At 37.7% G+C, this 16,697-nt stretch overlaps 1 protein-coding gene across 1 annotated transcript in view; it reads left to right on the forward strand.

The window, feature by feature from the left end:
• The window catches only part of LOC136028548 (uncharacterized), a gene marked incomplete in the record, with an annotated part of 245,638 nt that overhangs the window by 204,441 nt on the left and 24,500 nt on the right, over positions 1-16,697 (forward strand). The window contains 1 exon segment of the mRNA XM_065706396.1: positions 15,999-16,090. Within this exon segment, the coding sequence (XP_065562468.1) occupies positions 15,999-16,090 (92 nt within the window).

Consider the following 16,697-nt stretch of genomic DNA (forward strand, 5'->3'; position numbering starts at 1 on the left):
GGGGTGAAGTGCAAGGGTAGAAAGGTACTAAAATAAGAGCATAAGAATACCAAAAGAGAATAAAGGTCATTGAACATAGAGAATGTGGTAAATATGCTGTCGTTTTCTGAATGTCAACGAAAAAGAAAAAAAATGTAGTTTTGGGATTTGACTATATGCGAATTAACGTATTGTTCCAAAATAATTTTGTTAGATTTCATTTTAATTGGGATTGTATCACCTGTTTTGTTGCTTTTTTGTATTTTGTGAGGTTTAAGGTTCCCTAGAATTCAATATTGATGTTTACAATAGAATCACCAATATATATCTTAACAACATATTTCAGGGTAATTCTATCAAACAGTTCATAATAACGAACTGCAGTTAAGGACTAACTCGGCCCAATAGTAACCAAAAATTTAAAAAAGAATATTGAAAACAACTAGTACATCAACAAGAATTGGTTTTTTTCTGTTGATTTCATTTAGATAAAATTCATGAAGTTTGATGTTCTCTATCAAAAGCTAAAAGCCTAAAAAAAATTTGCCAGATTCTTAGAAAAGTAGTGAATACCCCCAGAAAGGGAAACCATCTTAATGGTAAATAGTTCCTCAGATTCAGCATATGAAAAAACCCTATTGTAGAGGTTTCAATCTCCTATCTACAAAAACATGGATTTTTTGTGATAAAAAGTAATGGAGGGAAACTAGCAATCCTCCAACGCAAGGACGTCCAAGCAGAATTTTGACATAATCATTTTGTGTAGGATTGTTGAAAGGTCCAATAACTATGCCTCTGGGGATGACATAACCCCCAGGGCTATAAAGGGTGTATCTCCAGAATTTTTATTAGGGAGAGGGGGTGAGAGGTGTCTCCATCTGGATAGTCAAGGGGCTTTAGCTACATAAATATATTCTCTCCAAATTATTGGATGATACCCCCCCCACCCAAACGACGCCACAGATGACCCCCAAGAGCTTCTGGAAAAAGGGCTGTAAGTTCACAAATTTGCGCATTGTTTACATATAGTATTTGTTACTGGAAAACGAGTACTTGTCTGTTAAACGAAGCATACACAAGAGGTGAAGTTATGTTAATCCTAATGAAATATACCAAAACATGGTGATACTATAATATGTAGAAACAAAATTAGGGAAACTACGAGAAAGAATTATGGAAAGCAGGCCGCGCAGACCGCATTATATATATTAAATGCAGAACCTAACTTAAACAAACCCCTTAACATCTCTAAATATTAAATATTTAATTAAAATATACATATACCGTAGTTTTTCTCACAGGCAAACCGGTTTTTGTCAGATCTTACACGGTGTACTTCTTGAGTGTGATTCGTTCAACAGACAAGTACCAAAAACCTTGCAGACATTTGTCAGCAAGGGGGAATTTTTTTTTGGGGGGGGGGATTTCTACAGGAAGTATTTCCCGGGGAGGAGAGTTTCCAGGGAATTTTTCCAGGGTAAATTTTTCATGGGGGTAATTTGCCCGAATTTGTATAAGGAATTCTTTTTGTTTGTCTTAATTTTTCTTTGGCAATTCAATTTTACAAGTGGAAATATTCCAGGGGAAATTTTCTAGAGAGAGGGAATTTCCAGGGATAGTGTTTCCTGGGGAGCGATTTCCCACGTGAAATATTTTCCCTGGGGTTATTCTCCAGAATCTTTCAATTTTAGGAGGAGGGAATTCCCGGGGAAAATTTTCCAAGGAGGTGAAATTTATACACTGATTTAAAAAACGATAAGAAATTAAACAAAAATAAGCGTTTTTCAAATGAAAGGAAGGAGGATTTTCAGGTTGAATTGTCCGAAAGATATTTTTCTGGGGGAATTATCCAAAGAAAATTTTTCCGGGTATTTGACATAGGAGAAAATTCCATAGTGGAATTTTTCATGAGGGAATATTTGAAGTAACGGGGAGGTAGATTTCCCGGCATTATTAGGAGAACGATGAGAAATTAAATAAGTAAACAAGTTTCTTCAACCAAAAGTAGAGAACAACCTTAAAAATTAAAATGAACAGCAATTATTCCGTGCATAATAGTGGCTGTCCCCTCCTCAATCCCTCGCTCTTTACACTAAAGGTGGACTTTTTGTTCCAATTTTTTAAGAATTACTCTAAAACACAAGGGCCGTTTAATTGGAATTAGAGATTTTCTTAAAGCACTAAAAAACTTTAGAGTAAAGAGTGAGGAATTGATGAAGTAGGAGCTACCTTTTATACTGGATAGTTTCTGTTCGTATTAAGCTTCAGTGTTGCTCCTTACTTTCAGTTGAGTAAAAGTCGTTTTTATCTAATTAAATAACAAATAAGTTTTTACAATGGGAAGTGAGGAGCAACATTAAAACTTAAAACAAACATAAATTATTGCGTATATGAGGGGGATTGAATCCTCCTCAATACCTCGCTCTTCGCGCTAAAGTTTTTCAGTACTTTTTGTTCTAAAGTTTTTCAGTACTTTGTTTTAGCTTCTAACTGTTCTAATTTACCGGCCCTTGTTTTTCAGGAGTCGTTCTTGAAGAGCTGGGACAAAAATTCAAACTTAACGTACAGAGCGAGGCATTGAGGAGTGGTCAACTCCTTTCGTAAACGCAATAATTTAGGCTCATTTTAAGTTTTAATGTTTCCCCTTGCTTTCAGCTGAAAAGACTTATTTTTTTAATTAGCTTCTCATCGTTTTGAAATAATGCAAGAGAATCCCCCCTCCACAGGAAGATTTTCTAGACAATTGAATACCAGGGAAAATCTACCCCGGATAATTACGACAAATAAAAAGAATTTCGTACAGGAATTCTGAAAAATTCCTCCAGAGCAAAATTTCTCTACCCATGGAAAATTCTCCCTGTGGAAAATCCCCCAACAGAAAATTCACTCCCCCCCACCAAAAAAGGTATGCATACTTCCCAAAACGAATACTATACCGTATGTAATCAATGGGCAAATTTCATAATATTAATTAAGGACGTTACTCCAGGGGCTGTGGGGGCTTGTTTTGTCTCCAAAGGCATAATTGTTGAACATTTCAACTATGCTGAACAATATGACCACCTCAAAATCCTGATCAAACGACTTTGACGAAAAAATGAGCATGATAGCTGCGTCCGATCTATTTGGTTGCATAAAAAGAAATCTAGAACCTACAATTTCCATTTGAATAAGCCCTCTCTCGATATTCTAGGGCCATTGGTTCGTTAAAATCATCCGTAGGAAAAAACATGAGCACGCATCCATGATCTTTCTTTTGGTAAAAAAATAAGTAAAATTCTACATTTTTCAGATGGGAGTTTGAAAACTCTACAGTAGAGTTTTCTAATACACTGAATTTGATGGTGCAATTTTCATTAATATATCTAGTTATGTATGGGGTGTTTCAACCTTTTCTCGAAAATCAGGCAAATTTTCTCAGGCCCGTAGCCATTGATAGGTAAAACAAAGTTTAATGAGTGTCATATATTTGAAATCAGCAAAATTAGCCGATTGTTTTAATATATCTATTGCTATCAGAATTCGATTTTTTTTTAGTTTTGGTTACTATTGAGCCACGTCACTCATTGCTTACAGTTCATTCCCACAAACTGTTTGACTTGGTGAATGCTTCCACTAAGTCATAGTAACAATACCTTGCATTCATACATTGATGTTACTCATTCCGATTTAAAAGCAATATTCTTAACGTCAGTTGTGCAGTCATTGGTGTTTTTTTGTTTTTTCTTTGGCTTTTTATTAGATGGCTAGTGTGGAATGGGTGACATCGTATCTGATGTTCGTTCTGCTAGTCACCAGGTTGCCTATACAATCTTTAGACAGAGTAGCTATATATACTTGTCCTCTAAGACGAGTATTAGGGACCTGAAGTCATCGATTATTTGGCTCGGGACGGGGATTCAGAGGTCTGACAATTTAACCTTAGCCTAGTCGACTCAGTTCCACATGGGTATTGGGAACAACATGGGGAAGGTAAACAGGAAAGATACGCAGAACAGCAGAAGGATTAGGTATCTGGCACCCTACCCTCCATTTAATTTCTGGCGGAGGGGCCAAAAGTAGATATTAGCACTGCTGGTAAGAGCTCTAAAGTCTAGTGCCTCACCTTTTACTTTACCATTTTTACCCTTATACAGAATAAGCAGAAAACTGGTGTGTGTTTCGATATTTTTTTTGGATAGGGTGATGATGTGGGTCTTAGGTACATTCTCGTCCCTCAAGAGATCTATTCAAAATCTGGGGTTTTTTGTATACAACTTTGAAGCTGCTTTAGGTCTCATTTTGAGTCTAAAAATTACAATGATCACCGTCTAATTTGCCACTAGCCAACGTTACCGTGTTTACAACAAAACATTTCCAATGTCTAGACACAAGAATATAGTCTATTGACTTTGAGTTTTCTATCAGGTGAGGTATATGATGTTTTACGACGAGGTATGTGCTTAAAAATTGTGTCTGTGATGACTAAATCGGTGTCTCCGCAGAATTCAACAAGGTACTCATCTCTTTGTTCGTTCGAGCAAGGCCAAACTAGCCGATTGCAATTTTGTGTCCAGTGTGGTCATTTCCAACAATGGTATTGAAGTTACCAATAAAAAAGGATAGTGTCTTTTTTTGGGACAGAATCAATTGTGCATTTAATCTAGAGATAGGAGTTTTTGGATATTTTGTCATCTCTGCAGGAATATGGAGCGTATACTTAAGTGATTGTAATGTTAGTGGGTGAAACTTTCAGGCGGATCATGATCAGCAGTTCCGAGAGGGAAGTTACTGTAATTAGTGGTTTTTTTTTACCTTACTATACAGTAGAAATCTACACCTTGTTGGTGTTTGTCATCATTACGTCCCAATATTATAAGCGCAATATCTCTATGTTTCATATCACCTGTAACTGGAAGGAAAATTTAGACCAGACCAGTAAGTTCCCAACTATACTGTTTTATCTTTCTCGGGGGCAGTGTTCAGGGTACGTATGACTTTTGACTTACTTGACTTAAGTCTACTGCCGGGCGCTGCTCAATGTAGAGAGTGATGTCTGCCCCCTCGATCCGCTTCGGTCCAGTGCGAGCGTTTGTGCCTCGCTCGGTCTGATGCATGCTATTGCCAGAAACTCAGACAGGCTGTTATACTATCGATTCTGCGATCGGCCGCAGGGTCACTTCCAATCGGCTTCCTTAGGGTCAGAGTTAAAGTTCATCTTTGCGGGTAAGTGCAGGGGCATTCGAAGTAGGCGTCAGAACCATCGCAAGGTACGCTCAGCTGCTTGGATAGAAAACCGAAACTGCTGGGTGAGCTGCATCAGCTTCTTATTATCACGAAATTAAACCACCTTAGACCTTCGATCCTTCTCGGGGTCTTTGTATGGAATTCATCGATGGCCTCTAGTGTTGCGATTGATGCATGCCATGTTTCAGCCCCGTAAAGCACTATAGAGCCGACGAGGGCATTGAAAATCCGCAGTTTTGTTGAACAAATGATGTTAGATTTTCGCCAAAGATGACGTTTCAGCCTTCCCATGGCAGAAGACACTTTGGATATCCTTGCTTGCAGCTCGGGGAGAAGTGATCCATCTGAGGAAATTGTTGAGCCCAGGTGGGCGAGTCTTTGGACAATTTCAATGCTAGTTGTTCTGTCTAGGCTAACTGACGAATTAAAAGTAGGAAAAGACAGGTCTGTAGCCATAATTTTTGTTTTATTCCAGATTATCTGCAGTCCCACGCTTCAGGCCTCTTCTCGTAAGACCCGAAGCTCTTCCAGCAGCCGATTCATGGATTCCGCTAGGATGGCAAGGCCATAGACAAAATCAGCAACTAAGATGACGTGATCTCCAAACTTGAGCCCAAAACTAAGACGTGAAGTTGTTTTTGTCATAATGTGTTCTATAATGGAATTGGAGAGCTCTGGGGCCATTGCATATCCTTGAAACACTCCTGTTGTGATTTGGAAGAACGAGCTACTCTGGCCGTTGAATTGAACAAAGTTCTCTGTACCGTGGTGTAGAGCTTTGAAGAGTCTGCAGTATTTCTCAGGGATGCCAGTCGATTCTAGAATCCACCAAAGAGCATCTCGGTTCACTGAATCAAATGCAGCACGGAAGTCAACGAAGACAAGAGAAGCTTTACGTCGGAGCTCCATAGCTTTTTCTATTAACCGTCAAATCGTGAAAATCTGTTCAACGGTTAAACAGCCCCACATAAGAGCAGCTTGCTCCGCTCACCAAATCCTACGAATAACATTCTGACATCGGTCCAGCAGGATTATTGAGAAAAGTTCTCCAGGAGCTGACAGCAGAGTTATTCCAGGGTAATTTTAGCAGTCGCTTGTAAAGCCTTTCCTCTTCCATAAGGAGATAATGACACCCTTCCACCAATCTTCGGGGATTATTTCCGTTTGAAAGATCACGGAGAACAGAGTGTGGAGTAACAGAAGCATTGTAGGGCCTGTATATTTCAGAAGTTCGGAGCTTAAGCCACAGATACCAGCAGCCTTATTATTCTAGATCCTATTAACTGCATTATCGATTTCTGAAGGGCTGAAGGCCTCATCTGGGGAAACATTTGCTTCATTTCTTTGAATGCTAGGCTGGGTGAGACTAAAATTTGGAGGGACAGACGGGCTGGCATAATTCAGGAGCGAGCAGAAGTGGTCCTTCCACTGCTCAAAACAAGAGCCTTCGTCAGAAAGAAGTGTCCCATCCCTGGATAGGACTGGTCCCAAGATGGAAGCTTTATAATCTGTTAGATCTCGGTGATGTTTGAACAGGCTACCCATGTCTTTCTTTTTTGCAGCTAGTTCAGTGTCATCGGCCTTCCTTGTAATGAACTAAGTTTGGTCCTGATGAATGAGTTTGTTCCGCATTCTATTAAGCCTTCAATAAGTGGCCATGTCTCCAAGGAATCTTGCCCTTCATATTTGCTCAACGACCTGCAGTGTTTCATTAGTTAGCCCTGATTTCTTTAGAAAACTTCTCTTGCCAAGCACGGGTTGTGCCGCTTCGCTCGTTTGTGATTTATAATACTTCCAGGCACCTTCGCTGGTACTAAGTTTGCTAAAGAGCTCAAAGCGATTTGACAACTTAATACTGTACTTCAGGTGAGTACCCGACTCCTTTAGTTTCCCAATATATGCAGCGACTGGGTTTCTTTCCGGTCGTTGTGCTTGGAGGTGAAGCTGAACTTCAGCACATACAAGCCTGTGCATTCCCCATCTCTGCTAATCTGTAAGTTCTGCAGTTTTTCAATGATGATCTTAAGCTTTAAGAAATAATGACGTGGTCGATCATCTTCTTAGTACAACTGTCATTATTATACCCCGTGTAATGGTGGATAGTTCTGCACTGAAAGTAGGAATTTGCGATAGTAAGGTCATGGGAGCGACATAGTTCAAGTAGGCGAAGGCTATTATCATTAAGTGGACCGGGGGATACCGGACCAATTGTGCCATGCCAAACACCCATATCATCACGCACTTGGCGTTGGAATCACTGAGAAGAATAGTTATATCGTGGGGAGAAACAGTCATGAGACATCTGGTAAGAGCTGAGTAGAACTCTTCTTTGGTCGTGTTGTCAGAATACATGATTGGTACATAGCATACGATGATGGTCATCTTGCCATGCTTGTGTCCAAAGCGGGGGTTCATTAGTCTGTGTGATGTGGCTTCATGCAAGAGTAATGCCTTTTTTGCAAGGCCACTTAGCGCGAGGCCAACGCCGTTCCTTCTCATGCTCCCTCCAGACCAGAGCAACGAGTGGTTGTTTCCTATTTGTTCTTCATCACTTCCGGTAAGACAGGTTTCTGTGAGACTGGTAATCGGCACTTTATTCTTGGAAATCTCATCAGAAAGTAGAAAAAGTCTCAGAAGGTCTCAGGTACGCATGAGGTAATTATTTTTCTTATAAATGATTCCCTACAGGTTTAAAGTTGTCAGCATAAATATTCTCACGCGATTCATGGCTGTAGAATAGTCAGCTGTCCCCGAAGCGGTAGCTATTAATGAATTATCGTCGATCTCCCCAGATACAGCTGCACCGGCTCTGAAAATTCAATTGCTTGCTTATATACTGCCCTTCCACTGCCCCTCCCCTGGTGTGTACCTACTTTCATAGGTGGAAACCTGCACATAAGTAGAGTGTTCCTTAGCCCAGCCCTTGGGAACGCGCTAAGTGACCCTGGGGAGGTTCCTAATGAGATAGTGATTCAATAGATACCGAAAAACATTATCTGAAAAAACTCCTGATTGTTACTCGTGGGTAAACACACAGGCCCCTTACCTATAAGGTGTTTATTATTTTTTAGACTTATTTATCATCAACAGTTGACCCATGATGCCAAATAACATCAATTAAAAGCAATAATAATCATCAAACTTTTGCATATGCGTGGCCTAGGACTAGCCTTAAAAGCAGGGGATTAGGATACAATTAGGTTTGGAAGAACTTTGGAAATCCAATAAATATACATTTTCTGACTGAATTTTCTGATGAAGCAAGAATTTTGTTACTGTAGCGTTTATTCGAGAATGGAGGATGAAATGCAGAGTTTAAAAAAAAACAACAACAACAACTAATAATGAATGTTAGTGAAGTATTTTAACAACAATTTGTGTTTTAGTTTGAATACTCTGAGACTCGAATTCTGACATAAGATTCAGAGAGAGAGAGAGAGATAGAGAGAGAGAGAGAGAGAGAGAGAGAGAGAGAGAGAGAGAGAGAGAGAGAGAGAGAGAGAGAGAGAGAGAGAGAGAAATAGAGAGAGAGAGAGAAATAGAGAGAGAAATAGAGAGAGAGAGAGAGAGAGAGAGAGAGAGAGAGAGAGAGAGAGAGAGAGAGAGAGAGAGAGAAATAGGGAGAGAAAGAGGAGAGAGAGAGAGAGAGAGAGAGAGAGAGAGAGAGAGAGAGAGAGAGAGAGAGAGAGAGAGAGAGACTTTTATTAAACATATTATCAATATACAGAAGAACCACACCAGCCACTTTAGAAAGTTAAAGACTTGCTAGTAGTGGTTGAGAAACATTCAATTTACAACAATACCGACAACATTAACAAAAAAACTGAAACTAGGTCTAAGTTGCATGGGCAACGTGAAGTGTTGCGGCAACCCTTGTTTGGATTCGTAAAGTAAAGTGTTGCGAGAGCAACACTTTGGTTTTGTTTCCTCGCTTCGATTAAACACTGAAGTTGTTGATCTGTAAGGATCTTAAAATAAATACTAGGTACATCAACTCACAAAAGTTCCAAACCCCTCATTACAACTAGCAAAAGCTGTAAACCCCTCATCGATGAAAATTATTGTAACCTAACAGCCGATTATTACTTACAAGTCTCCTACATGTCTTGCCACTGGAACCAAATTGGTTTTACCATCAAATACACCGGAAACAAATAATAGACACACCAACTAGCAAAAGCTGCGAACCCCTCGTTGCCGAAAATGATTATGAGCTAACAGCCGACTGTTGCTTAAAACTCCCCTATATGTCTCACAATTGGTATCGGCCTATTTTTTGTTTCAGTGTATACCTTACTACTGAAGTTGTCAACCCCTTTAAACTTTCTAACTGGTATATCTCATGAAGGAATTTTTCAACCAAAAAATGGATGACATATTCTTTAATCAGTTCATCAAGAGCTATCAACTGCCGTCTAGAAAAAATCTATCTGTCTTAGTTCAAAAGTTGACTTTTTTGCCAAGGCCAAGTTTCTAATGTCATCACTTAGAAAGGTGCAAGGGATAAACTCTAGTTTCTTTAGCAATGAGAGAAATTTAAAGTCTAAGAGGCACATCTGATACCATTTCTCTACCGCAATCCCAAGTGCGAAAAAACCAAATGCTAAACTCAGCTGAAATCACGAACAGAAATGGGTAGAAAAAATAGATACCACCCGTGGGAAAATGCCACCTTTTTGTTTCTTTAAATTTTTCTGTTTATTATCAAAGAAGATATATTGGCTATTGGGCCGGGTAACTGCCGTATATATTTAACAGCTATAGATTTTAGTCCATCTTCAATTTGAAACTGGTGCCTCCCGGCTTGCCTGCTAGAACGGAGCTTTCCACTCGAAAGCAGAAACATGGTTCGATGAAACGAAAGCTTGACTGCATAACTTCAGATAGTTCTCTCTGACATAGGCTATAAAACTCCACTTCACTTCACACACAATAGGCTCTGGCTCAAAGACAAACAAAACCCATCCTTTTTGGCCCCCGGCAAGAGTTCTACGAAGTTTTCAAAAATGCAAAGTCATATTGATCAATGCAGCCTAAGGTCTACACTTTTCTCATAAACTGCCAAGCTTTGACCTTTACCATAATCTAAAGAATAAGCTGAAATCGGGGTGCTAGGAACAAAAAATAACACGATAAAACCAAAGTATTGCTCTCCAACACGATGAAATGAGAATAAAACAAAAGGAAAATAAAGAAGAAAGAGAGGGGGAGAGAGAGAAGAAAAAATCCCACTTAAAAAACAAGACAATAAGCCATCCCATTTAAATTATATACTCAATCTCTTCCAGAAGGTGGTTCTTCAGTCTACTCTCAAAAGGGCTAACGTTTTCTGATAACCTTACACTCATTGGTAAAGAAGTCCCTACTACTGGTCCAGCAAACCTGGGAGTAAAATTTTCCCTCTGAGAGTTGTGACGTTTCATATACCAAATATCATCCATATTTCCAGTCTCATAACTGTGATACGAAGAATCACATTTGTAAGAATCAACAGAATCACATTGTAAACATTTAACAAAAAATTTCAGGGGATAAACCATAAATACTATGAAATACAAAAATAGCAAGTTGATAATCATGAAGTTGCCTAACATTAAGAATTATAAGTTTCCTATAACAACTAACTGTATGATTTTCACCATGGACATAATTTCCTACTAGTCTTATAGCTTTATTTTGTAAAACCTGAACACGTTAAAAATTTGTATAAAATCTACTAGTCCGTATCAAACAACCATAAGAGATATAAGGCTTGACAATAGAATGATAAAGTGTTAAAAGGGCAGAACAAGGTAACTAATATCTCAGACGCCAAATCAGACCAATCCCTCTAGATACCCTAGCTGCCTTTTGATCACTATGTGCTTTAAAGAACTTGGGGTTTTCAGAACCTCAGGGTTTTGATCAACTGCTGTACTGTAGAAGGTTATATTCTGCAAAAAATTAATATGATTGTCGTTTTGTGCGCTCTTCATCTGTCTGATTCTCGTGAGCAGTGAATAGCCACAAAGTTTGCTTCGTACTCAAGGAAATGGCACAGAAACCCTTGAAGTGTTAAAAATGACCTACAAGGATGATTTTAGGGGAAAACTCAATTGTTTGAGTGATATTTCCGTTTTAGTAGGGGCGAAGTGTCAAATGACCATCAAACTCACTCTGGGGTCCTTCGGCAGCCCGAACTGACGAAAATGTAAAAAAAAAATAATAATATCAGGAAATCATCTGGAAGACCCACGAAAGACTGTTGAAGAAGTCGTAGGAACATCTGGAGTGAATTGGAATTCAGTACAGAGAATTATGCCTTAAGATTTTGGGATGAGAAGGGTGACGGCAAAATTTGTTCGTTAAATCTGACTGGACAACAAAAACAAAGCCATGTGGAATCATGCTTTGCTTTGAAGAAGAGTTCTAAAATGATCGAATTTTTTTCAAGGTTATCAAAGGTGATGAATAATGATGCCGTGGATACGATTCAGAAACTAAGCAGCAGCCAGGTCGAGGGAAGATTGCAAATCGCCTCATCCTAAAAAGCTCGTCAGGTGTAGTTAAACTTTAACAAAATACGAATTTGTTCTTTTTGGTATCAGAAGAGTCGTCCATCTAGAATTTGTTCCACCTGGTCAGACAGTGAACCAAGGATTTTACTTGGAGGTTATGAGAAGATTACGCAACAGTTTGCAACTAAAAAGGCCAGATTAATGGAAAAAGGCCAGAACACTTTTTTGCATTACGGCAATTCTCCCGCTCACAAAACACTTTCTCTGCTCTGGTTTTTGCTCCAAAATCGTATGACCACTGTGTCAAAACCACCACCTTCTTCACCCAAGCTGGCCCATGTGACTTTTTTTTCTAATGAAAAGGGACATGAAAGGAATACATTTTTCGGACCTCGCTAAAGGGAGGAGAAAAACAACGGGAATGCTGTCAAAAATCACATAGAATCTGGATTTTCGTGCTTTTCAAGTTTTGTTCATGTCAAATCGTTTTTTCCCACCGAGCCTGACCGTGAATGTTTTTTAGCTCATATTTATCTTTCTACGCACCAATATAATATTTCCTATAAAGACAGGCTTGATTTTACTGATCAAATTACGGCTAATTTTGTAGGACACAATCTTTTTGTCCATTTTCGAAGCAACCAGCTAATTGTTTTGGTATATGACATTAAAAGAAATTGTTTTTCAATAAACTGTGGGGTTAATACTGTTCTTCAGGTCTATGACGAGTTTTTCAAATTAGAACTGCCCATGGGCACTTGCACGGGGAGAGAAGCTTGAAATAAAAGACACTACCATATGAGATATTTGCAGAAATTATAATCATTTTCGTGTTCTGAGTTATCCAAACTTTGCCCTCGCTTCTGAGAAACTTTTTCAGACTTTCCCCCTGTAGATATCCCCTTAGTAGGTCTCTTATTAGCTATATTAGCGATAAATACAGTCTAATTAGGCTATTAGGTTTCTATGGACAAACTGGTATCCTTTATGCAATCAACACCCCTTCAGGCACTTTTTATCCCTCGTTTGTTATGCTCAAGATTCATTTTTCATTTCAACCTTTCCGCTTTATCTGTCAGGTTTTTCCTTCATAAATAAATTCTTGTCCAAGATAAAATCAGGTTGGTTAAAATACAACACAAACTCTCATTATTTATTTATTTTTGGTTTGTTCTATCATCTTAACAACATAAATTCTTGTCTTTAATTAATGACTGGCTCCTGTTTTGGATCTTAAATAAACAATGTCTTTCAGTTTTTGACGTTTATCTTGAGTTTTAAAGTCTTAACTTTTTGTTTATATGATGACCCTTTATAAGTTGCAAAGTATTCAGCTTTTCTCAAAGACAGTTTACAGCAAAGAATGCATCACCACCAATCTGGTAGGCTTTTTCGTGATAAAAAAAAAACATTTTGGCAGAGATGTTAATGTAAATATGTAATATTCAGCAGAAATTGGTTATTTATTCCCAACGACATTGATAGTTTTAGGATGGATTTCTCGTCTTGGGGACCAATTTTACACTCAAAGATATTTTGAATGGTCAGTATATTTGCATATATATATTTTTTGGTAAAAGTAATAAATGCCAAGCCCATATGTTCAAACCAAGTCCTACTTGGTTTTACTGCCAGTACGCAGTAATGAATGAATTTTAATGAATTTAAGTGAATTTAATGAATTTTTTTAGCGTGATTTATTATAGAAAAATTAAAGATTATTGATGCAAAAAAGAAACCTCTTTATAAGGTTTCATTTAATTTTTTCACCAACCTGAGATTTTATTCAAATATTCAAACTGAAACAGCTTATATCAGTTGTGGGCAACCTATGGCCTATAGGTCAAAATTGAGATATGTACTAATTTTAAGTAAACCACTTTAGTTCTAAAAAAAGTATAATACAGGTAAATACAACAACATAAACATGTTTAACAGATTTGAGAATAAGAAAAAACAAATCTGAAATAGATACTAGAACAACAGTTCATTTCGATGTAATTGTTGCCGTAACTATAATAGACGGAATACATCGATATCTTTCCAACAAATTTTTGGTTGTTAGGTGCGTGGCGTGTGTTGTTTCTAAGTTGTGGATAATGTTCAGTACCAGAAGGATAGCGGCATTAAATAAATTAAAAGAATGACATGACATTAAAGAAATGGCATTGTCAGTTAAATAGTTAAGCGTCGTAAGCAAAGAGCAATGATGAAAGTAAAGAGAAATATTAGAACATAAAACGAACAAAAATTATGAGCGGCTCCTCCTCAACCCCTGTTTTTGCGCTAAGGTTTTATATTGATTTTTAGAATCAGTTATGGATTAGACAAATATAGTTAATGAGTCATGGCAGCTATTTTACTTACCGATTGCGTTTTTAAACTTTAAACTGAAAATTATATAGTAATTTTATTGTTCAAAGCAAATACGCAGTAATAAGCTCTTCATAGGCATTGGGAAAAAATGCATCTTATCCATTTTTAATTTCCCTAATATTTCAGCAGTCGCTCTCAAAGCATTATGAAGAATGACTGCTGAATATTAGGTATACTAATTATCTAATTTTTAGTATTAATGCTTAATATTGACCTAAAAAATATTTACGAATTCATATATACTGTAAGTTCTATTTGTATGCAATTTAATGCCGTCCTTGGTTTTTATTTGAAAACACTTGTTTTTTAAGATTCATCTTATGTTTGTCTTTAATATCGTGCCCAGGGTTATCTAAATATGGCGAAGACTACCATCTCCTCAAATCCCATTTTTTCGTCAACTTTAACTTCTGCAGACCCATGGTTTAAGAAATTAATTCATCTACCGTTTTTGCTTTTCAGGATGAAGTTAAAATTTGTAAAAATAAACTATCTTGTCCTTAATAAAAGGGGCCTTTTCCTCCTTTAGCGTCCGTACTGTGCGCTTCATCCTATATTCACTGATATACAAATGCATTTTTTCTATTAAGGGAGATCAGAGATTATATCAATAATCATTTGAACATTCATTCAAATTATTGAAGCACCTGTCGTAAAAAGCTTGAAACCCTGAAACCCTGTTGAAACCCTTGAAACCCTGTCGTTAAGCCTGAGGCTTAAGTAAATCCTTCCCCGTAAGTTGGATTCGTTGGCCTACAGTCTTATAGATGACTTGCAATCTGCGATACTCTGTAGCCGTTAGTTTTGTTGAATAAAAGTTTGTAATAGCGTTTCATTTTCTTATGCACTGCATATCTGTTTAGGAGCAAGTGATGTGCCACACGAAGTATGCCTTCTGAGTCTTAGAGACTAGATAAATTCCGTTTCATTGTTTCTCATAAATTTTCTTGTTAATATTTTGGCCCTGCTCAGGCCAAAACGCTAGAAGGTTTTTCCTGTTATCTTTTATTACTTATAAGGGCGTTTCCACTTCTTCTTCCAACAACTCATGCAGTACCAGGCCACCTGGATCCACTAGAGCTACTCACGCACATCTTCCCCCATCACAATCTATTTAAACCCTCCCTCTTTACAAAGCCTCAAGAAGTTTCAATTGCCTTTAAATCCTTTCTTAAGACCTCCTCCCATCCAATTTGGGAGCGACCTGGGTTTTGTTTGGCCCTAGATGGTCCACCAAAAAGGACAATTTTCGACAATCTGTCATCTTTCGTAAGCAGAGCGTGTCCTAGCCATCTCAATCTTTCTCCCATTACTACCATAGAAAGAGGGATTGAGCCAGATTTTTCCGTACAACTTACTGTTTGACATTACGTTTAGTTAGACCATAGAAGGGTACCCAAAACATTCTTTAGACAATTTCACTAACAAACGTCAAATAAATCATCCTTCGTCTTTCGGAGCACCCACGTTTCACAACTATACATGACAAGAGTCATCACTATAGCTTCCAATATTCTAATGCTGGTTCGCAAACTTATCTTCCTGTTCTTCCAAACTGTTTTCAGCTATGGCGAAAACACTCTGGGCCTGTCTTTTCTACTTTTAAGATCTTCACTCCATCCACTATCTTTACTAAAAATGTGTAACAATGTCAAACTCTTACAGGAATTTTGAAAAACATAAACACTTTGGAAAATGTTATAACTTTAAAAATACAAACTTTAAATGTCATTAAAATCAAAAGTCATAGAAACCCAAGCAGCTGAAGGAAGTGGATTTTAAATCCACTTGAGTTTTCCAAAAAAAGGTTACATGACACATTCAAAATTAACTCTGCCATTTTCCTGTCTTCAGTTGGGTCTCAAGTCATATAAAGTTGTTTAATATATTCTATTGTTTTTGAGATTGTGTCATTTTCAGGACAGTCGACTGAATAATAACCTCGAGAACGACAATGTTATTCATCGTTTGGTTGATGAAAATGCGACTGGCTTGCCAAGAGTTAAAGATTGGTTAGTATTTCAGATAAATTTCAACATATCTATGCAGAAACAGCTTTAAGAGGTGTAAGAACGTTGCCCTGCATTTATGAAACTTTTTTGAAGAGTTTAGCTCTATTTAACCGAGTCGAAAATTGTTTCTGTCATATTTCACTCAGTACCATCTCAAGCTATACTAGATGGTGTTGACAGAGATGATCTTCCGTGCAAAGTTTACTTTGCCTTTTATTCAAAGTACTCATTGCAAAGTTTACTTTGCCTTTTATTTTACTTAAAATTATTAACATTTTTTATGGTTTTATTAAAGATGGGACATTTAAAACTTAACTTGAAAAGGCAAGAATTATGTCTGTTGAAAATGGCCATCTTGATGATTATTGTAACTACACGCCGATGTAAATTCTGCCAACACCGTCTAAAATTTAAAAAATTTATTGATATTCAGGTTTAACTATTCTAGCAAAAACAGAGGCACTTTTCTAATGACTGTTTGTTAGATTGATATTGTATTGTATCAGATTAAAGACGGTTCTTGACTACTAAGGTCCCTGCGTCGGCCCTGCAGTGCATTGCTGCAGCATGATTCGATCTCTGGGTCCCGTAATACAAAAAATGAAAA

Source organism: Artemia franciscana, chromosome 1 (assembly GCF_032884065.1).
Source record: "Artemia franciscana chromosome 1, ASM3288406v1, whole genome shotgun sequence".
NCBI lineage: Eukaryota > Metazoa > Arthropoda > Branchiopoda > Anostraca > Artemiidae > Artemia > Artemia franciscana.